Consider the following 25,065-nt stretch of genomic DNA (forward strand, 5'->3'; position numbering starts at 1 on the left):
CATTCGGTTAACTTCGGCTGATTCCGGTACTTGTTCTCTACACGATGCAAGGGAAACAATCCATGTAAAAAAAATCACCTGAAAACCTATACATATAGACGTGATAGGTAATAATATTGCCAACGCATTTTACTCTATGAAATAAGAAGGTGAGATCCTCAATTAGAATAATCTTGACAGACAGTTTGTTTTGTCTGCCAAATATAATGTCACAAGACCACTTATTTGTAAAGTATCATTGTGGTAATGAAGTAAGTCGAGGTAATTTATCACTCTCATTGCATTTGTAACATCAGATCTCTCATTCTTCTCCGCGTTTCTGTAATTAAAAGTGAGATGTTAAATAACCAGATTTTAATTAGATTTTTATTTTCATTTCTTGTACGAGACCTTCTTGACCTTTTTATTGATAGGAATGCGTGTAAGAGTGTGTTTTAATTTCGTGTTTGTGATGATGTAATCACTTCGGCTTTTATCAGACTATCATTAGTGAATCCCCCCTCCCCCACGCTATTTACGTAAAAAACTACTTTATTTTTAACAAACTTTTTCACCAGTATGTTGAACAGTATTTTTAAGTGTGTGTTTTGTTTTTGTTTTGTTCATCTATTGATTGATAGATTATTTTTATTTTATTTTTTGTTTTGTTTATTTATATGTTTATTTTTTTGTATAGTGTTGAGTCCTTAGGATTTAATTCATCATAATCATCTTCCTGGAAGGATGTGCTGCTCATTATTGTATCCATATCTAGAACCATCGTCGGCTTTTATGTTTAATTCACTCGTTTGTTCGATTGGAGCTCGCCAAGAGAGATCACGTGGGTATACCAACCTCGAACCTCATCCGGAACTCCTCGGTTTTTTTTTATGTAGAGCCAACCCGAGGATGATCCGAATGCTCGAGCATGAAAAACGGAAATCTCAGGAAACTAGTATCTTTGTGGAAGCAAGTCAAAAAAATGTTGAGAAAAACCGAGAGATCGCAGGCCAATATACATTTATTCAGTGTGGTCACTGAGATACACGTAAAACATAAAAAAATCTTGTTTCATCAACGTGCAAATCGGTAAGGATAGTCAGCACACGATGGCGTTGTGGAGGGTTCCGAAGGGCAGTTATACATCTTCCGAAGTATTTCTATATCGCCATTGCTCATCTCAGTTGCCTTTCCGATTGTGTTCAAATACTTCTTCCGGTTTTCATTCGGAATTGGTTCAAGAGTTATAGATCTGCCTTGACTAAATGCCTACAAAAAGACAAAAGGAGACATAGAGGGGCTCCGAACATCGATTTATTTTTTGATACAATCAAGACAGTTCTTAACGTCACTATCTTTCGGGAAAAAAATGGCGGACATGGGTAACATATACATATGCCCCACTCCCTAAGCATTAAATGGCGACACATAACAAGATATACAAGAGGGATCTTATCGTCATATATACGATTTATTTTTCTCTACTTGCATCTGATAACAAGGATAACATACGTATGGAATCTAAGAGAGTTATAAAAGAAGAATTTTCTGTGAATTTAAAAAAGCCAAGCTAAATATCAACTTTGACCAATTTTGATTTCTGGATCAGACTCGAATGGACTAAAATTAGGGCATAAGAGGAACCTACATATGAAATGTAAGAGATATCTAGGAGAACTTTTTGTGAATTAGAAATCGTAATACTAAACTTCAACTGTCATCCATTTTGTATTCTGAATCAGGTCAGCAATGGAGCAAAATACACATTATAAGTTGTCTTCTTTCGTCATTTGTGTTACTATGCTATATATATATATATACAATGTATATATATATATATCCATATCTGCGGGTCTAACAGAAATGAAACTACCGGTAAAAACTCTTTTGTAAGATTTAATTTGTTTTATTTAAATCCAAAATACATCCTCAGTAAGAACCAGGATCAAATTTATGTTGACCTTTGTAACCAAATGTCCTTTGCCTTTGACCTCGTGACCTTGATCTTTGGAAAATTGATTTCTTGTTTATTTCCGATTAACTTTGTTGCATAATTTCTTAACAAAATGTTCAGCAGTGAAAAGATACAAATTTTGACCCTGTCCTTGGGACCTTTATTACCTTGACCTTTCAGTTCCATTTGGTTTCTATATCAGACTCAGAATCACATGAACACAACCAGGAGCCAAGGGAAGCCCACATATGAAGTTCTTTCGAGTATTTCTCAAGACAAAGCAATAACAAAGGTTGTTTACGGACGGGCGGACGGACGGACTGACGGACTGACGGACTGACGGACGGACTGACGGACAAAGGACCACAGGCACAGGGCGATTTGGAAATCCCACCATAAAATACATGTAAATTAAAAAAAAAAAAATCAAAAATGAAAACTGCTCTCACCCTATTGCTGTAATGCATTATACTCTCGTAGTCATACGGAACACCTCTGGAGTCGATCGTCAAGTCACTGAATCGGTTGAAATTGTGTTCATTTCCTCTGCGAATGTTATTAAAATTCACTTTCACATATTTGTTTCTGTCCGGTCTAGATTGCTCGTGGTACAATCCTAACGCGTGGAGTATCTCGTGCGTGGCCACTCGGAACTGTAATTAAAAACCGGGACTTGTCAACATTCACAGCATGTGGTCCAGGTGAAGTGATTTGAACAATAGTGATTCCAAAATCTTAACATCTCGGCCAATTCCGTAGAGGTTCAGTATCAAACGTTTAATTTCGAACCTTGACGGAATTGACCGAGAGTTCGCAATTATTGTGTTACCGCTCAGACACATGTTTGTAAAAAAAAAAAACCGGTGTAACATTAAAAACTTTTTTGTTTCTTTTTATCGTTCCATTTTTTTCAAATATCAAATTTTTTTTTTTTTTTTTTTTTTACTTTTTTCATGAATGATAATTGAGAGTTACCAAGGAAATATCATAAGATAAACTCCAAAACAGGCTCTCTGACTTCAAATTTAGCAGATATAATCGTTTTATTTTCAGTTCTAAAATATTCAGCACCTTTCATTGGAAGATAAAAACGTTTTACAATATATATATATGTCCTGGATAACACATGACGTCAGGTTAGACAGGTAACAATATAACAGGGGTATCAGTGGAATGCTCCACGATAACAACTTAATTGGAGCTTAATATGTTACATACATGTATTGTTATGCCCCAGACTGACAAAGCGCGATAACTCTGTACAAAAGAGGCCAATGGGCCTTATCGGTCAATGAGAGTTAAGATGAGTTAAGATTGATATACTGATATATGAATTTTAACTTTTAAACTGAGATTAAACATATTTGATCCTTGTGGCATTGAAAGAAAGCTAAGGTAATTCATTTGAATAAAGTTGGTAATCCTTCATTCCAGCATGTCACTCGCCCCCTACCATGACCCTAGACCGAAACTGCAAAGGGACATAACCATCAGATCTGTCTTAAAGTGAGGGTATTATTTAAGATCTTATCGATATAACGCTCACAGCCTCACAGCATACCATATTTCATCAAAATCTATTAATACTTTCTCAAGTTATGCTCACAAGCTAATAAAACTGCGAAGGACCAAAACTCTTTAAATTATATTCCAGTCTACTTGCGGATCTTATTGAAATAAGGTTGCATATAAAAGTTTCCAGTTATTGTGTTAACAAGGTTTAACGGCAATAACTCATTATGTTAGATTGAATCCGCCCGATTTTTGAATTCCTCTGAGATCTCATTGATATAAGACTGCAGACCAAGTTTCATGATAATTCGTTTTCGCTCATATTTACTCAAGTTATCGTGTTCACAAGGTCAAATATCAATAAAACTAAAAAGAGCAATAATTCTGCAATACGATTTACAGTTGAATCGACCCTGTTGCCAAACTCGTCCGATATCTTATTGATAAAAGGCTGCAGACCAAGGTTCATGAAAATCCGTTCATCTTTACTCAAGTTATCGTGTTCACAAAAAAAAGTTAATGTACGACACACGACGACGGACAAAAGTTCATTGAACTAATCCATTACAAAGGTCCATTGAAATAGTCCATTACAAAAGTCCATTAAAATAATCCATTACAATAGTCCATTGAAATAGTCCATTACAATAGTCCATTGAAATAGTCCATTACAATAGTACATTGAAATAGTCCATTACAATAGTCCATTGAAATAGTCCATTACAATAGTCCATTGAAATAGTCCATTACAATAGTACATTGAAATAGTCCATTACAATAGTCCATTGAAATAGTCCATTACAATAGTCCATTGAAATAGTCCATTACAATAGTCCATTGAAATAGTCCATTACAATAGTCCATTGAAATAATCCATTACAATAGTCCATTGAAATAGTCCATTACAATAGTACATTGCTAATAAATGCTGTGGGTCTTGACTTTGGTACACTGGTCATCGTCTTAGTATGACCGATTTATTCAAAAATTTAAAATCCTGGTCTAAATGCAAGCAAAGTTCTGCTAGCACGAAACTTTTACGAAGGACAATAACTCTGTAAATAAGGAGATGGTAGACCTTCGATCTAGTACATCCCCTAAGTGAAGCTGATGCACACTCGAAGTCTCATGGTCCTTGCTTAATGTGGGCAAAGTTATGCACAAAAAGGACGACAACTAATTGCTCCCCTGAAATTTTTCGAGAAGCATAACATTGACTTACAATTCTGCAACTGGTCCTAAGTTGCAGGTCCTGGGATCTCTGCCTTCCTCGGGATCTCGACGATACCCCGATGAATGAACTACATCTGAAAAATAAAAAGATCTGAAATCTACACCAATAATGATTTGATCCGGAAATATCTGAGGACGTCCTGATGGACACATAGTTGTAGGATAAGACAATTATTTAACAGCACGGTTCAGATTAAAAAATACACAGGATGTCGGAATATACTGATCAGAGTAGAGAGATTGTCTGAGTAGAACACGGGTTAGATTAGAATGCAATGATACCCAGATTCAGAATAGACGGGATTTCAGAATTCTTGTACTCAGAGCCAGATAAGAAACAGTGTCAAATCATGTCAAACAAGTCGTGCAGAATCCACAGTTACATGAAAGAGCCTCGCAAACATATCTTGAAGTCACACTAATAAACTCCTCCTTTAAAAAACCATACCCATTCGTGTAGAAACCGTACTTACTTGTTAAAAAGTCAACCCACACGTTAAGAAACAACCCCCTACTCATTAAGAATTCGTAAAGAAGTCATACCATCTCGTTAAGAAGTAATATCAGCCATAAACACTCATTACGGAGCCGTACTCACAATTAAGAAGACATACCGACTCGCAAAGAAGCCACATCCACACGTTAAAAAACCATTACCACTCGTTAATAAGTCCTATTCATTTGTTTAGGAGTAATATCCACGCGTTGAGGAGTCATTCTCAATCGTTAATGAGTCATATACACTCGTTAAGAAGTAAAATCCATCCTTTTAGAAGTCATGCCCACTACGTAGTTTAGAATCATTACCCATACATTCAGAAGCAATTCCCGCACACTAGTTTAGAAGCAATACCCATCTGTTTAGAAGCCAAACCCGCTTGTTTTGAAGCTATACCCATCCGCTTAGAAGCCACGCCAAGTAGTTAAGAAGCAATATCCATTCGTTTAGAAGCAACACCAATTAGTTTTGAAGCAATACCCATCCATTTAGAAGCCACGCCCACTAGTTTTCTAGCAATACCAATCCGTTTAGAAGCCACACGTACTAGTTTTGAAGCAATACCCATCCGCTTAGAAGCCACACCCACTAGTTAAGAAGCAACACCCATTAGTTTTGAAGCAATACCCATCCATTTAGAAGCCACGCCCACTGGTTTTGAGGCAAAACCTATCCGTGTAGAAGTCACGCCCACTATTTTTGAAGCAATACCCACCGCTTAGAAGCCACGCCCACTAGTTTTGAAGCAATACTCATCCGCTTAGAAGCCACACCCACTAGTTTTGAAGCAATACCCATCCGTTTAGAAGTCACGCCCACTAGTTTTGAAGCAATACCCATCCATTTAGAAGCCACACCCACTAGTTAAGAAGCAATAACCATCCGTTTAGAAGCCACACCCACTAGTTTAGAAGCATCACTTACCCGTTTCCGTTAATGATTCGCACGTGAGGTATCCCTCTGTTAACCTCTTTGTTGCCTATCGTTCGAAAACATATACAGGTTGCTTCTGAAATACGGTTCATAGCTTGCTGGATGTTTCTCCTGTGTGAGCCTGCTACAATTACAAATAAAAAGATAAAAATGAGTTTTCCTGTAAATTTTCAAAAGTATGATGAACCAAACTTGTTCGGAACACCTGATAAACAAACGAAGAGGATCTTAAGTTTCGCCTTTTTAAAACGACTTCAGGCAAACAATGTCCAATGTGCTTAAGACAATGACACTACTGACGCTTTTTCTTCAATGGAACTAACCATATCCGTGATGACACACCATGCGCAATAAAGATGCGCACACGTCAGAGTAGGATTTCCTTCTCAAGATGGTTACTTGCTACCTCGGTCTTCTGTGTAGCTTACGCGAGGGTGGAAACTGAGGGGAAGGAGGGATGCGTAGCGGTCAAACGTCTATCTTCCGCAGTGCACTCAGCGAGAAATTAGATGGACTAGCGACTGATAACATATCGTCGTTGATATACTGATTATTTTCTTAATGACGTTATCAAAATGACGTAGTAACCAATTAGAAATCAATGCAGTTATCGTAGAGGTTATATTGTACAACTGAACTAAGTCCTGACACGTATTCAGACGTGTATCACAAACCGCTACAGCACAAGTAGTCAAACTCGAAACCAATATCATCAGTGTCAAAGAACGATGATGACATTCGGAACCCTGACGAAATGAGGACGCTTCGATTTTGTAACCTGAGAACTATTTTTCAAAAATACCATAACTTTCTTTCTGGAGTCAGTTGCAAGACTGACAGGGTAAATTGATTTTCCCTTAGCGCTGTTTGTGAATAATTTGTTTTCCGGCAAATAAATGTTTGAATCAACATATTCCTATACCTATCATATCCAAGGTTACGTGGGTTTTCCCCGGGTACTCCGGTTTCCTTCCACAGTAAGACCCCTCGCGCGCTTCCATCCGGGCCAACAAGCGTGATTAATATAAGTTAATATAACTTGTTTCGCAATTATAAAATAAAAGAAGTTTACATTCAAGGTTATGTGTGAAGATCACTCGATGGGTTCAGGTTGATTGCATATGTACTTACTAAATCCAGAACCAGCGATCCGGATCGGCATAACTCCATTAGGCCATAAACGCTTGATGTCTCGTCTTGCGGCTCTCTTTGAACGCGAGGGTGATTGAACAGGAAGCGTGGCTACACCCATGGCATTCATTACTGTATGTAAGGCTTGATTATGACTACGAATATGCGAGAACATTTCCATGGTTTCCTGAATCAAACCTATTGTGCTGGAAAGAAAGGTACTGTTTATACGTTTTTCGACTTTTCAATATGTTGCTACGTTAACAGAATTTTTCTTTGATATTCATTCTTCTTTTCTAAACTGTTTTTATAGATGATATCATTTTTGTACATTAAATCAGATATTATCATGTATATATGAATATACATATGCATTTATCATTTTCCCTCTTTAATAGATATGTAGATATTCTTAAGATATTGTTTCAGTTAAAATATTTGACGATATATATAAGATACACGTGTATTTTTTCATCAGCAGCATTTGCACTACACATTACAAATACGTTAACGTATGTTAGCCATTCCTTACATTTAAAACATTTTGTAAAACGTGATTAAATCTCAGTTATTTCCTGATCTCACCACTTAAGTAGTTCAGAATACTTACATGTTTCTTTGCAGGTCTGTAAACTGTTCAATAGGCATCATGATATCCCCCTCCATTTTGATGGCAGCTTGATCCCGTGAAAAGGACGGCTCGATCGCCATAGCCATTTCGGAATCTACAAGTCAGAGAGTATATGCATCGTCTGCCCTTCTAATAACTACATGTCGTCCAATTCTGTCAAGATTCTGTTCGGAATCACAGCCAATAACAATATTTCGGGGAAATTCTCGGCAATTCTCGGATTCCCAAGATTCACGGAAATTTTCCCCGAGATGTTCCGATTAGAATCAATGCCTTTACGGAACTAGTCGAGATGTTCCGATTAGAATCAATGCCTTTACGGAACTAGTCGAGATGTTCCGATTAACCTATCATAGAATAAAAGTATGTATGTTAACGACAAATGTGAAAGGTTTCTGAACAAAGACCTGCATAGAATTATTTTAAAAGAAAGAAGAGGCTTGATTTTCATACACCTTTCCCTCTCTTTTAAGCCTGCAACATAGTGTAGATAGTAGAACTATAATGGTGGTGTCTTGTAATACTATGGTCTGTACTTGTTACAATATACCGTTAGCTTAAGTAATAATACAATTATGACCCAGAAACTAATTTAAAGATATTAGTTACAGGAAAGGGTCGGTGACCACGTAATATGAATGAATGATGAGCAGTTCAAAATATGAAAATCAAGTTTTATTGCGACTATCTGCTGATTTCAGTGACAAGGCCTTCCGTCAAATCATTGGTGGGTACGTTTAAACAAAATTTGGCCTCTGATTCTGATTGAGGACTTTTTTGGTGCTCTGTCTCTCTCGAGGCTGAATTCGTCCAAGAATCTATCAGAACAGATAACAAAAAACTTGTAAAATCTTGTAAATGAAATATTAAAGTTAACAGGTATTGATATGTTTTTTTTTTTTTTTTTACAAAACAAGAGAATTAATCATATTATCACCATGTAAAATTTGAAATCAAGAAAAATTCAGACTGATCAGCATGAGCCACTTTTCTTAATTATAACTTACAGTTAAGCTGACAAATACGAGTGACGGTTCCATTTTGACCGTTGCAAATGAACCCATTATATTCCCACGTTCAATATGAAGCGCAATAGTCGTTTTTATTTTCAGCATGCTTTGTACATTCGTCGCTAATTTCGTCATCATATCGGTATTCTCTGTTGTTTTTAGGATAGGGGCCACGGTGGCCGAGTGGTTAAGGTGTCCCGACACTTTATCACTAGCCCTCCACCTCTGGGTTGCGAGTCCGAAACCTACGTGGGGCAGTTGCCAGGTACTGACCATAGGCCGGTGGTTTTTCTCCGGGTACTCCCGCTTTCCTCCACCTCCAAAACCCGGCACGTCCTTAAATGACCCTGTCTGTTAATAGGACGCTAACAAAAACAAACTGTTGTTTTTAGGACGAGGCACAAATTGGATTTGACTGACTACCAAGCATGCTGAAAATAAACGAACTTTGAGCTTCGTATTGCATACGGGAATAAAATGTTTCTACGGGAAGACCATTGACAAAATATCAGAATAAGATGAACCATCATCTCCATGCAGAAGCTAGATGGTTTGTCCTATTCTGATATTTTTTTTAAATTGTCTTAGTTTAGATATTTCTTTTGTTTTTACTTTGCCATTGTTTTTGACCTGAATAAGTGCATGGCAGTTCATCAGTAAATCTGCATCAATGGTATGGTATGATGGCAATTGATTTAATGAATTTCTTAAACACTCAAAATGTCTTTCCTTGTGATAGTGGATAACACTGCGGAATAATGCATGTAAATATTAATTTTGATTGTAATAATATGGAAAGGACTTATATAGGCTAAGCCTGATGTCCGATCCCTTTGACATATTGAAAGTAAATATAAGTCGACATTCCTTTCACTTATCTTATTAAAAAATAACGTTTCATAAAACTTATTTTTGTCATTTGGAATCAGTTTTTAGAATATGTCCTGTCATGATTATTCATCAATGGCTGTTTGCATCAATTAGTATTTTGTGTACTTAATCCTCGAAGGTTTTTATCTTTATCGGTGTACGGATTTAAAATCGTATATTTATGTAATTTCCATTACCTTCGGCGTCCTCTATAATCTGATCTATTGGTATGGTATCTTCTCGTGAAATTGTCATTTCGGAGTTACCAGGCCTCTGAAAATAAATCAACTCATGTCAAATGAAGATTAATCATCAAGTGTCGTTTTGCATATCTTCACTTTGAGGCGTTCTAAGCGAATGAGCTTTCGCGGCAGAAACGGAGGAGTAATGCATTTGTACTATAAATTATTGTATTTTAAAGTGTCAACCTGACTCAGCTGTATAATTTGTGAATTATCTACGTAAAGTTCGCATTAACGAACAAGGAAAATAGTTCAAGAATTGAATTCTTCCGGAAAGAAAACTGGACGAAGCAGAACTGTTAACAACTTTGCAAATCACACCAGATGCATGATTCTATCAGCTAATGTATAAATGTTGATATTAATTCATCATCATCATCATCATCATCACCACCACCACCACCTCCTGAAGGTTACATCATCCATTATATTCCCAACCAACATGTTCTTAATGCCAGTAATACATGATGAAAATTCACATGCATTACATCGATATATAAATGTACATAGTTTACGTCACTCGTGCCTTATTAGCCTCAAATATATGAGGTGAGGCCTCTAATAAACCGGTCAGATGTTGTTGACTTTGATAAAAAAATCTTTGTTTAATAAAATACAAAATACTTTATGGTTGTAAGAATAGTAATTTTCCCATACATCTGCAAACGCGAGAGAGAAAAGACACTGTTGACATAATCAACCCAGTTAAAGCAATTGCCTATAATGCAACTTATTAAAATATATAAACGCATTGCACACCTCACTCACAAAATCACACAATGTACAGCAAACTTCATCACGTTTTCCTCCTCACTATACCCATGTCAATACCACTTAACATGAGAAATCTATGTAAATCACTTCCGAAACAAGTAACAAACCCCACCATTGAATTATCTTTACTGGTTCTATGTAAGACTGATATTTTCTTTACTGTCATGGTTCTATAGCAAGGTGACCTTACACATGAAATCTAAGGGAGAAGAACTTTTTGTTAATTAGAAATAGCAAATTAAACGTCAAATATTAATTAATTTGTTTTCTGGATCAGACTTAAAATCAAAGGCCACAACTAGATACCGAGGGAACCTACCTGCGATAACAATCGTCAACTGTCAAAATTTAAAAATGACATTTTTTAGACTGAAAAGCAAATAGGCATAACGAAAGAAATTCGCCCAGTACTTCTTAAGGAATAGCGATAACAATCTTCAACTGTAAAAATCAAAGATGGCTGTCTGGCGGCCTTTTTTTCCTGGATCAGACTCAAATTGAAATTGGCAAAAGGACTATTTACGGACGGACGAAAGGACCTTGGACCACTTGTAGATGATTCAACGTGGTTGCTCTGAATTGTTATGGCCTGCACCTACACTTACAAAACGAATTACAAAAGCGCCTCCTATTGGTAAGCGTTCGACAAAGAAGAAAATGTTTCATTCAAATAAGTCTCCTCAATCGAATGAAATAATATTTCTCCTGAACCTGTCATAAGCTTATCAGCATCTTCAATAGTTTCGTTTCAACGAATACATCTACATCATGACTATGAAAATGAGCGTACAACATGCATGTCATTATTACTGCATATTAGTTATTCCCTTCGTCGAATGCTAATTATTTTTATTGTTTTACATTGGGAATTAATCTATCACGGCTAGACAATGCTATATTACTGTTAAATTGATGCAGAAAGTTCCTCATTCAATCATATTTGCGGTCAACAAGCATACGTCTGTTCTAGCAAATTTCTCTCAATAAACAGTTCTTCCTCGGGTTCGAAACCATATATTTACCTCAATAAAAGTCTATAATTAATGGATAGCACTTTCTTTTCAGAAGTGACACCGTTGTGTCATGTATCATAATATTCAACCTATTAACAATAACAAATGAGGGAAACATACTGCATTGCTTACTGCATTAGTCATCTGATAAATTACAAAATATTACGTTGTTGCGTCTCATTTAAAATAACACATACATCATTTTCACACATACGTCACTAATAATCAACTATAGAAAGAAGCATGGAAGCTAATTAACGTATCAATCAAAATGTATAGAATATTGATTAACAAAGAAGCTAATTTTAAAAATGTAAGGAAACTGATTAACAATCTAGTATTAACCGTTGTCAACGAGGATTATCCAATAATGTATTGTTCTTTCAAGCGTAGAATAATTATGTATATATATATATATATATCGTTGTAACACTTTTTACATTATATGTGGAATATCAATAAGTAAATCTTATTTCACGTTTATGCACAACTAGGTACAAAGAGAGATTTGTCTGGTGCTTTTCAAGAAAAAGAGATGACAAGGATTGTTCAAGGATAGACGACGGACCAGGATGATGGTGGCCATTTTGTTTTTCTGATTAGACTTAAATTTGAACTGACCTAACTATGGACCAAGGGAAATTTACATATGAAGTTCGAGAAATATCCATCCAGTCCATCTCAAGAAATAGCAATAAAACTTTAAGCTGTTCAAATCAAAGATGGCCGCCTGTTGGCCATCTTGTTTTCTCCGATTAGATAAAAATTCAATAGGGAGCAAATAGATCCTCTTTATGAAGTTTCAGAAATATTTTTCAAATACTTTTAAAAAAAATAGCAATGGCTAGGATGGTTTACAGACGACGGAGCATGTACGAAGGACGACTGGAATGCCTCATCATCTAAAAATGGTTGGCTAAACATTGATAATGCACAACCAGGGTCCAAGGGAACCCTACATATGTACATGTAATTTGAAAAATTTCTACGCAAGAAGTTTTGAGGAATAGCGAAATAGCCATCAGATTTATTATTTTTGACTAATACCGTGCGTTGAGGAACTCCAGCATTTGTGGATTTAACGAAAGACTATCACAATATAATTACCTAACCAATCTAACAATTTCCACGAAATACCGTAATTTGCCAGTTTCACTTTCAGCCCCTTATGCCACACACGTTGGAACGCTTTTCATATGCCACCAAAAACATGGCTGACTTTTTTTTTCTTCTAAATTTTCATATAAAGTGTAACATAATTCTTTAATTTGGTGTACTGTTGAATAACCCGGCTGAAAACCATACTGATATTTATATACAAAGGAATGTTCCAATAAATATTTATTAAAATATTTCACAATTAATCTTTAAAAAAAACTTTCCTAACAGTGCTAATTAATAATATATGTCTGTAATTTGAAGCTTCATGATTATCCACCTTTTTAAATAACGGCATTACTAACGATTTTCCCACTATTTTGGAAAGATACCAGTTTCCAAAGAAAACCTAAAGATGAGACATAGAAAATGCTACTGATATTGCTGTATTTTTTAACATGATGATTTATTGTGTCAATATCCACTGCTTCACTAATATGTCACGATTTCAGAATGTCGATTGTGGTATTTACATTGATGGTTATGTCAGATATAGTTGCATCCGTCCTTAGTTCTACAGCTGGTACGTCAGTGTTAGTATCGTCAATAGTAGAAATGGAAACAAGGAAATAATTTAAGATAATAGCTTCGTCGTCTGTAATTTCAATTTGCCCAAATTTACTACTAATGAGAGGTACAATATTAGCAGTATCAGTTGTTTTGATTAGACTGCGGACATTTTTCCAACTTTTTTGTTTGTTCGAAACTGAGTATTGATCAAGAATGCCATTTATGTCATCATCATCATGGCATATATTATATGGATGTATTTTTGTTCATTATACCATATTTACTGGTGTGAGTTTTAAATAAAGTTCTATTCTGCGTAAAGAGAAACAGGCGACTTTTCGACAGCCCGGTTCTCACCTGGTCCCAACACCAGAAGATAGACATTATGTACAGTCAGTCTTCTGTTACACAATTCCTCGGGCCCAAACACCAGATCATAGACAATTTACAGATAGACGCCTGTTACACTAGTCCTCCATTGTCCGGACATTTTCCGTCAAAATTACTGTGCAGTCATTTGAAATGCAGATTAGTCCTAAGACATCTCCCAAACATGATTTGGATTTCTATGTCCATATCTTGATAAACTACAAAATGAATATGCGTGTTAAAAAGAACAGAAAAATACAAATGTTCATACACAAAAATATGACCATGACAAATTAATAAAATAAGATAATTATAATGTTAGGAAGTAGGAATAATAACTTACCGACGTCAGAGGTTCAACAGGACGGACAGTAATGTGACCAGAGAGTAAAAGCTGGAGTAAAGGAGATATTTGGCTAGGAAACTGCGATGTTGACTGTCCTATGGCGCCACTTATATAAAACACCAGGAATACGTACAAACACAAAGGCCTCCTTGGTGTAAGACTTTTCTTCGATGAAAGTTGAAGTCGAGATAAATTCATGTCTAAATATTCAGAAAACACACACTTTAGACACTTGAATAGACAAATGCGGGTGTTGAATTTTGTGAAACGTGTTAAGAATGTGGAATTTAAATCATGTGGAATTTTCAATTTCTTTTCCACAGTCGTCTCCCTGACTTAGTGATGGCAATATCAGATTAGCATTTTATGCACACCTAACGACTACCTAAGTAGGAATGACATAATCATCATTCTATATTATACATGATAGTTTTTTTTTTATATATCATCATTTATTTCCCTTTATTTTTTCCTAATTTCTGGATAGCAACATCATGATCCGATGTCACCACCTTAGTTTCCACAGTGAATTAACACGCATTTGGCCATATTTGTATGGTGGTTGTGGAAAGATAACCTGTGGCTTGCCTGTTTTGTAAATTGCAAATGATTTAATTTTTTTGAGGGCTTACCTGTTTTGTATACTGTAAATAATAAAATTTTCGAGGGTTGCCTGTTTTGTAAATTGCAAATGATTTAATTTTTTGAGGGCTTACCTGTTTTGTATACTGTAAATAATAAAATTTTCGAGGGTTGCCTGTTTTGTATACTGTAAATGATTAAATTTTCGAGGGCTTACCAGACTATTTGTTATTCTGAAAATTATTCAATGTTCGACATCTTTACCTGACGGTTTTGTTTACTGTAAACGATTTAATTCTCGTAGGATTACCGGACTATTTTGTCTACTATAAATGATTAAATTTCTAGAGCTTATCATGCCGTTTTGTATATTGTAAATTATTTTATTTTCGAAGGATTATCCGATTGTATTGTTTACAGTAAATAATGTTATGTTTGAGAGCTTACTGGACTTAATTGTATACAGTAAATAATTTTATTTCCGAGGTCTTACCTGACTTTAATGTATACTGTAAATTATTTTATTTTCGAGAGCTTTAATAACTTTAATGTATACTGTAAATGCTTTTATTTTCGAGAGCTGTAATTACTTTAATGTATACTGTAAATTATTTAATTCTGAGGGCTTACCTGATTTTAATGTATACTGCAATGTGGTCAATGTTCGTGTGTTTTTGTCTGTATTTTTCGGATATTGAAATTTATGTTATTTTTATGTGCTTTCCTGATTCTAATGTACTACATATATGTTATTTCATTTTCATGATATATTAATATTCGCGTTAATTTACCAGCAAACTCGTCCAATAGCAATGTTGATGTGTTTCCCTCCTCGATATTCCAAGAGGTTGCGCTCCCTTTCGAGTTTCCCGTCTGAAACACGAAGACGTTCAGAACAACTATATGCAATATTGATTGCATGCAGCGCATAACTGCGGACAGATACACATAAATAACAGTAGTACAAAAGTGCCGATTCTGGTGCAGGGTCATCGGGTGCACTCCCCTATATAATCCTTACCACATCCCTGGCACCCCCCAGTGGCACCCCCCTTTGTCAGTTGCTGCTGCTGCTGTTGCTGCTTCGTTCTGACGTGCTGCTGCTGCTGCACGTCAGAACGATCGGTACCCCCCTGACAAAGGGGGGTGCCACTGGGGGGTGCCAGGGAGGTGGTAATGATTATATAGGGGGAGGGGTGGTCCAGAAACCCCACTTTCCCTACTACGGTACCCCCCTGACAAAGGGTGCCACTAGGGAGGTGCCAGGATGTGGTAAGGATTATATAGGGGAGTGCACCCGATGACCCTGCGCCAGCACTTTTGTACTACTAATAACGCCCACAATCTTTACTTTCACACACACATAATTATATATGCTGTCAACACACAGTCTACTTAAGTATGAATATTTATTAGAATTTCATCATATACAGAATTACGTATGGATATGTTGAAATAGACTAGTCTTTGGTGACAGTTATTATGCAAAGATGGATGAGTTGAAAGGAAGTTAAAGAATTTTAATGAAATAAAAAATCATCGACAGAAATGCATATGTTTTAATTTTGGACCCATCGAAAGTTCGTCCTCATAATTATGCTGAGGTGAAAGATATGCAGTTAATTTCTCTAATACAACTTAATCATCAATTCAAGGATCGGTGTGTTAATAAAACGTGAATAATCCCGGTAGCTTAATATGCACACAACGTTGTGTGGAGTTCATACAAATCAGCTATTTATGCAAATTAGTTGGTCCTCGAGCATTGATCATTTCCTACCGTCATAGTGATATTACTGAAAAATAAACGTTAACATTTTCTGAAACAGTCCAAATTGCGGCCAACAAACATTCACACTGTTGCGTGAACTTTCTAGACCAACTTTATTAGAAATTGACATAGAAGCACACTGACATTGAAATAATCCGAGGTTGCAATCTTTCCTAACGTGACAATCGCCAGGAAAAGTCTTTTACAGTCTCACAGCGGAGTATGTTTTCGCATGGAAAACAGTTTGATTTAAACATATCTTATTGGCTTTGGAAATGTAGCAACGGGATTTAGTAAGAGATGTTAAACATATTCGTAGTCCTTTCCGCTAAGATATAAAATGCTCCCGGAGGAGAACGTACGGAATAGCTTTGGACCAACTTCCTTACTTCAAGAACGCCTTCATTCTATTGTGGTGAGAGCGAACGACGCTACCATTACTACAGTTGAGTGTAAGCTAACCTTTACACCCTAGTGCACTCCTAGTGCACTACATTTAAACTAGTAGTGCACTACATTTAAGCTACAGGTAAACTAGTAGTGCACTACGTCCAGTCAGGTGTGACCACAAATCCCCCTATACAGGTAAAGGACAGTGCTACTGGACACCTGTGTTAGATACCTGTAGTTGTTACATATACAGACCTGTGTAAATTGACTGCCTTATATCCGTCATCCTGACTTTACCAGGTATATTTAAATGTTAATAAAATTTTATCTAATATTAACTAAAAATAAAATTGGCTGCAGTTCTTATATATATTGCACAAGAGGAATTAAAACTCTATCAATTGGATTTGCATTGTTTTTTTTATCATTTTTTTTTAAGATTTCATTACAGTGTAAAATTAAGGTTTATCTTCATGATTTCACAATTTTGATGCTTTTCATTTGTTTTTTTAGATATAATCATATACATTTTATATTAATGATTAATTCTACCTTATGCCTTGATGACTGTTTGTAGATTTTTTTCTCAAGTTCACTGTATATGTACATATATTTTAATATTTATTATTTCATCAGACAAAAATATTTTTAAATTCAATGTATTGTTACTTCCCTAATATCTGTTAATTCAACCATGAAATCATTTCATAGTACATAATCAAGAATCAATCAGAAGTTTGTACATATAATATCTGACTATACACAACAAGTTATGTACATGTACAATAATGTACCTGTATGTATAATTGGTACTCTCAGGACATGCCTGTTGTCATGGCTACCTGGGCCCCAGGGCCCAAACCCCACCTCACCACCACCTTATGGACCCCCATAACACCTTACCTATATATATGCATCAGATGAGGATCCATCTTAAGGTGTGCTTGTTTTAACACCTGGCTAAAGTTTTGTCAAGTCCCCAATTACCCCCCAGGGGTCCATTTATAGCATGCTGTGCCAGGCTCCTCTGCCTTACCTACCTGTAATTAGCATCTAACAATACCCATATATAATATCTACCTGTGGATGTTTTAAAAAAAAGAAGAGTTTTTTTGCGAATCATCAAAAAATAATAAATATTTATATACATTTTTCTTCCCAATAAAGATATTCAATAAATATAGTGTATATGCTGATTTTCTTTAATTACAAGAAGAGGTAAAATCCCCATCAGTTATATATTTTAAGGTAAAGAACAATTAATCATTTTCTTAATGCAATAGGGAAACACTTAAAATGCTGATCAAAATGTATCCCAAAATTTTGTTTTTAAACATTGCAAAAAACATGTTAGCGTGAACTGTAAAAAAACTTTGGCTTAGGTCCAAATGATCCATATGTGTATATAATATATTTGTTAGCAGGTAACTTTATTATAGAAGAAAATTATGAAATCACAAATACAAGTGTTGTACAGCTCCAGATACATGAACATGTACTTATGTCTGTTATATAAGCTTAAAACTGTTGCCCTCCCCCTCCCCAAGTTTGCCAATATATGTATTTCATAACAAAAATGACATTAATTGTTCCCTCAGGCCATTATCTCATTCTGTGTTGCCTGTAATTGATACGTGTACCTGGAATCAGATCCAATATGTTAGAAGATCTTCAAAGTATTAGATACCTGCACACGGGTACATGTACAGAAATTTCAACTATTTCAGTAAAGGAAGATGGAAGGTGTATTTCAAGTAACATATACCTTATATAAACTTAAAATTTTGACATGTAGAACTGTTATGATCACTTAATTACCAGTACATTCAAAGAAACTCTTTCTTTACATGTTAAATCAAGGTTTAATTAATTATCCCCCGCGAAACGCGTTTGCGGGGGATATTAAATTGGGCTCCGTCCGTGCGTCCGTCCGTGTGTCCGTTCGAGATTCTTTTCCGGGCTATAACTCCATAACCGTTCAACGCAGCTCCTTGAAACTTTCTGTATATATCAGACTAGTGCCCTAGTTGTGCCTTTTGCTACTGCGGACCTTCCATTTTCGGTACTTTTTCTGTCACCATGGAAACTTAGTCAAAAATACCAAATTACTGTTTCCTTTTGTTTCCGGTTTATAACTCAAAAACCGTTCGGCGCAGCTTCTTGAAACTTTCTGTATATATCTGACTAGTGCCCTAGTTGTGCCTTTTGCAATTGCGGACCTTCCATTTTCAGTATTTTTTCTGTCACCATGGAAGTTTAATAAAAAATATCAAATTACTGTTTCCTTTTGTTTCCGGGCTATAACTCAAAAACTGTTCGACGCAGCTCCTTGAAACTTTCTGTATATATCAGAATTGTGCCCTAGTTGTGCCTTTTGCTATTGCGGACCTTCCATTTTCAGTATTTTTCTGTCACCATGGAAACTAAATAAAAAATACCAACTTACTGTTTCCTTTTGTTTCCGGGCTATAACTCCATAACCGTTCAACGCAGCTCCTTGAAACTTTCTGTATATATCAGACTAGTGCCCTAGTTGTGCCTTTTGCTATTGCGGACCTTCCATTTTCGGTATTTTTTCTGTCACCATGGAAACTTAATAAAAAATACCAAATTACTGTTTCCTTTTGTTTCCGGGCTACAACTCCAAAACTGTTCAACGCAGCTCCTTGAAACTTTCTGAATATATCAGACTAGTTGTGCCTTTTGCTATTGCGGACCTTCCATTTTCGGATTTTTTTCTGTCACCATGGAGACTTAATCAAAAATACCAAATTACTGTTTCCTTAATAACTCTTACTTTGAGCTTGATATATACATGTATTTGGGTTTTCATACCAACTGCGGGGCGCGGAGGATAATGCCAAGCTTTGCGGCTCATTCTTTCTTTATGTGTTCAGGTTTCTGACTTTAAGCATTGGATGTATACACATAGAATGTACAACATATATTATGCCATAATGGGCTGAATTAGGTTTTAATAAGCATAATATCACATCAAAAATGAAATTATGAATATGCCGCTTAATTTAATCTGAAATTAAACTTCAATATAAATTAAATGTATCAAATTGAAAATGTTCTAAGTAATGATAATTGTTTTCAAATGTTTTATTATATATTTTCATGTGATGAAAAAAAAAATCTGGAATTAAACATGTGAAATATATAACTGATCAATCGATACAAAATATAAAGTACCAATTAAAAGATAAATGAAACTTGGCTTGAACAACTTAACTTAGTTAAAGGATTTATAAAGAAAATTTGTCTTAACTTAGTTACAGTGTATGATTAACAATAATAGACAGGTTGAAATATAACATCAAACTAAGCTTCCAAAACCTTTTAAATAACTCTTTGAATATAGCTGTTAGATAGTATAGGTAAAAATCACAGGTAGCCTTGGGTACTGTCCATTACCTGTATGGGGGTTTTGTCGTTCATCACCTCTTTGGGTGTAGTGCACTACTAGGTTTACCTGTAGTTTAAATGTAGTGCACTACTAGTTTAAACAAAGTGCACTACTAGTGCACTAGGTGTAAAGGTTAGCTTACACTCAACTGTACGTAATCCTGGTAAATACTAGCCGCAATATACCGCTCGGCTAGTGAGATCTTCTCTTTAGCTTGATCGGTTGAGCGTAAGACTAGTCACAATATACCGCTCGGCTAGTGAGATCTTCTCTTTAGCTTGATCGGTTGAGCGTAAGACTAGTCACAATATACCGCTCGGCTAGAGAGATCTTCTCTTTAGTTCGATCGGATGAGCGTAAGACTAGTCACAATATACCGCTCGGCTAGAGAGATCTTCTCTTAAGCTCGATCGGATGAGCGTAAGACTAGTCACAATATACCGCTCGGCTAGAGAGATCTTCTCTTTAGCTCGATCGGATGAGCGTAAGACTAGTCACAATATACCGCTCGGCTAGAGAGATCTTCTCTTTAGCTCGATCGGATGAGCGTAAGACTAGTCACAATATACCGCTCGGCTAGAGAGATCTTCTCTTTAGCTCGATCGGATGAGCGTAAGACTAGTCACAATATATCGCCAGGTTTTTGAGGTTGAGGAAAGCCGGAGTACCGGAGAAAAACCACCGGCCTACAGTCAGTACCTGGCAACTGCACGTAGGTTTCGAACTCGCAACCCAGAGGTGGAGGGCTAGTGATAAAGTGTCGGGACACCTTAACCACTCGGCCACCGCGGCCCCTCTCCCTAGCAGAGACAGTGATTAAAATTTAATTAATCATGCGCTGTTACATTGGCGTCCATGTAGGGACCCGAGGAAACTACTCAGGAATGCTCCACAAGCATCGCTGTCACTCTAAGAAACAACATACAATGTAGTTGTGGAGCGTTCTTCGTTAAACATTCGACTAGGGCCCAGAGGCCGAAGACAATGTCAAAGATCAGCAGCATTTTGTGCATGATAAACAGCTTAATATGTGATCTCCTACTTTAGGAATTTCGTACGCTTATTTGATTTACAAACAATTCTATGAGCTTTTGTAAGACCAATTTGACAGAGTTGTAAACCGTGTTATTAACTGACAAGAACAAACCACAGTGTCATTGATGGACAAAAATTACCACAACGGCATTAATGGACAAAACATATCACAGTGTCATTAATGGACAAAACATATCACAGTATCATTAATGGTCAAAACACATCACAGTGTCATTAATGGACAAACCATATCACAGTGTCATTAATGGACAAACCATATCACAGTGTCATTAATGGACAAAACACATCACAGTGTCATTAATGGACAAACCATATCACAGTGTCATTAATGGACAAAACATATCGCAGTATCATTAATGGTCAAAACACATCACAGTGTCATTAATGGACAAACCATATCACAGTGTCATTAATGGACAAAACATATCACAGTATCATTAATGGTCAAAACACATCACAGTATCATTAATGGACAAACCATATCACAATGTCATTAATGGACAAAACATATCACAGTATCATTAATGGACAAAACATATCGCAGTATCATTAATGGTCAAAACATATCACAGTATCATTAATGGTCAAAACACATCACAGTATCATTAATGGTCAAAACATATCACAGTATCATTAATGGTCAAAACACATCACAGTGTCATTAATGGACAAACCATATCACAGTGTCATTAATGGACAAAACATATCACAGTATCATTAATGGTCAAAACACATCACAGTGTCATTAATGGACAAAACATATCACAGTATCATTAATGGTCAAAACACATCACAGTATCATTAATGGACAAAACATATCACAGTATCATTAATGGTCAAAACACATCACAGTGTCATTAATGGTCAAACCACATCACAGTGTCATTAATGGACAAAACATATCACAGTATCATTAATGGTCAAAACATATCACAGTATCATTAATGGACAAAACATATCACAGTGTAATGACAAAAATTACCACAGTGTCATTAATGGACAAACCATATCACAGTGTCATTAATGGTCAAAACATATCACAGTGTCATTAATGGACAAAACACATCACAGTGTCATTAATGGACAAAACACATCACAGTGTCATTAATGGACAAAACACATCACAGTATCATTAATGGTCAAAACATATCACAGGGTCATTAATGGACAAAACACATCACAGTGTCATTAATGGACAAAACACATCACAGTGTCATTAATGGACAAAACATATCACAGTGTCATAACAAAACATACCACAGGGTCATTAATGTCATTAAATGGCCATAGTTGTTGATAGGACGTTTAACAAAACGAAACCCAAAACAAAATCTTACCATTGCATGGTATATAGGTCATTTCCGTCTATTATTTTCACTTGAAACACACCCTGAAAGGTGTTAGCAGTTGCTTGGTTTCAAAAGGAGATATAAGTCTCTTAGGTCTTGGCGATGTGTTCTCTATTCGATATCTATGGTTTTATGCTCCATATATTCTTTTTCATATAACAAAACTAACCGCGTGTTCCTTTCGTGTTCGGCGTACCAGTTGTACTGTATAGCTACTGTACCATATAGTGGAACGCAAATGAATCTCAAGTGAGTTCCCAAGATGGCGGTCGTCTCTACAAAATATACACTTCAAGCATGATTTTTCGTTTTACAATGTAATGGATGTAAAATCAGTACCTAAATAGTTCTGTCTTTATTAACTTGTATAATTTATAAAATTTTACCGCAAATGAAGATTTCTCGTCTGGTTTTAAACAAAACGTACTTTAGCAGGACGAATGTTCAATTGGTGTGAACTTCTGCTATCGGCATCGGAATAGTTTATTGGAATAGTTTCCTTGAATTGTTTATACATTTGATAATCTATAGTCATAATGATTTTTTTTAATTATATCTTCATTTATATTCATTTAACTCTCTCTCTCTCTCTCTCTCTCTCTCTCTCTCTCTCTCTCTCTCTCTCTCTCTCTCTCTCTCTCTCTCTCAAATATGTAAATATATGTCATCTTGTCAAAATAAATGTATTATATGTATGTAAAACTATATAGGGAAAGGGCTTAATATAAGTTTGATAACTTGTGCCCAATTCCCATGTATATATTAAGATACAATAAAATATATTTAAATCAAATAGGACGAATGAAACATCGCAGTTCCGCCTTGTTGGACGTAAGTGGTACGTTTCGGGAAACGAACCACGTGAACCTGTTCGGTTCTACTGGTACACCGGGTTCCATTACGAGTACAGCAGATCCGTAACGGTACAACTGGTACGAACCCGATAAAGGAACGCATGGTGAGAAAATCACATGTTTTGAAAATATCAGCTGTGTACTCAAGGTCTGGGCTTATGTCGCACAACATGCCTTCACTGATCAAGGTTGACATTGTTTTTGTATTGGCATAGCCCCATTGTTCCATGTACATACTGTCCAATGTTTTAGCTTTTCCTATTCAAAAATTCCAAAATATTACCCAGACACGGAGTCCACAGTTACACGGGGACTTGCCAAACGTCATTCACGATTTAAAAAATTTTTTGGTGACCTTTTTTACTTACAAGATAGAATATCGAGTGAAAAAAAAGCTCACCTGTATCTTTCCTACCGACCGCAGCAGTTCCCATCGACAAAGAAAATTGTGTAGGCATATCAGAGTTATCTGTCCCTGATATCTGAAGTATGTTAAAATGCCATGTATCACTATAAAACATACCCCAGCCATGTCCTTACGCCCTTCGGGTAGATACTCCCCGTCGGATTCGTAACTTCCGGTATCACCCGGTGGTTTAGCCATCGTCGGAGACCCACGGTTCTTATCACAATTGGAAACCCTCGTCATTTTCTACGAAACTAGATTCGCGGAGGCGAGGTGTTCCGATTGCACTTATCACTGTCCATCACTGTAGCGTGGTGCAATCAACCGTGAGTCTCCGACAAATTTAAAACGAGGCAACGTTCACTTTTGAAATAGAGCGAGGAAAATGACAAAAAAAAAAAAAAAAAATGAAACTTACTAAAATGATATTTAAAATGATAAGTTCATGTATATAACAAAATAATCAAATACACATTTCTACGTTATGCGTTCATACATCAAAGGAGTTATACATATTCCTACATACATCAGCTGCATTTGTACAAATGGTTACATTTAGGAAGGATAGAAATGAGAGAGTCTGATTGTATCACTGATGCTTAAAATAAACAGAATCTTTTGTTAGAGATAAGAATAAAAAACAAAATACTGTATTATATGCAAGTATACACATATCTTTGGGGAGTAAAAAAATAAATCTTTACTTCGTATACAAAGTTTCATCAAATGTGTCGCCCAGAGTTTTATTCTATTTAGATCTGGAGGGGTTAGTCATGATGATCTCAGACAGCAGCTATTTAGATCCGGAGGGGTTAGTCATGATGATCTCAGACAGCAGCTATTTCAACTGAGATTCACAGAATACGGTTGTGAAATGTTGGAGTTCACACACGATTCAGTACAGACATGGTAGAAGGGACATAACTGCCATAAAAAACTTACTTATCACGAGCAAATTGTATATGACTGCATCTACTGACTGATGATAATAAAACAAGAGATCCCAGAGGGATCTTGGCGCCCACCATTGAATGATCTTTATAGGTTCCATGTCAGATTGATCTTTTCTCTACTTTTCCCT

At 36.0% G+C, this 25,065-nt stretch overlaps 1 protein-coding gene across 2 annotated transcripts; it reads right to left on the bottom strand.

Annotated features, from left to right (window-relative positions):
* Positions 1-982: 982 nt before the first annotated feature.
* Positions 983-24,335, bottom strand: LOC117316827 (bone morphogenetic protein 1-like). Of its 2 annotated transcripts, XM_033871607.1 has the most exons (10): positions 24,102-24,335; positions 15,538-15,619; positions 14,162-14,364; positions 9,950-10,025; positions 7,852-7,966; positions 7,242-7,447; positions 6,102-6,234; positions 4,668-4,752; positions 2,383-2,586; positions 983-1,248 (listed from the first exon to the last, which is right to left on the bottom strand). In XM_033871607.1, the coding sequence occupies exons 1-10, from the start codon at positions 24,225-24,227 to the stop codon at positions 1,054-1,056; spliced, it is 1,425 nt and encodes a 474-aa protein (XP_033727498.1). In that variant the 5' UTR covers positions 24,228-24,335; the 3' UTR covers positions 983-1,053. The 2 variants fall into 2 exon arrangements, with proteins under 2 accessions (XP_033727498.1, XP_033727499.1); XM_033871608.1 differs by lacking the exons at positions 14,162-14,364; positions 15,538-15,619 and having other exon boundaries at positions 24,102-24,333.
* Between the last annotated feature and the right edge of the window lie 730 nt (positions 24,336-25,065).

This window comes from Pecten maximus, chromosome 18 (genome assembly GCF_902652985.1).
Source record: "Pecten maximus chromosome 18, xPecMax1.1, whole genome shotgun sequence".
Classification (NCBI taxonomy): Eukaryota; Metazoa; Mollusca; class Bivalvia; order Pectinida; family Pectinidae; genus Pecten; species Pecten maximus.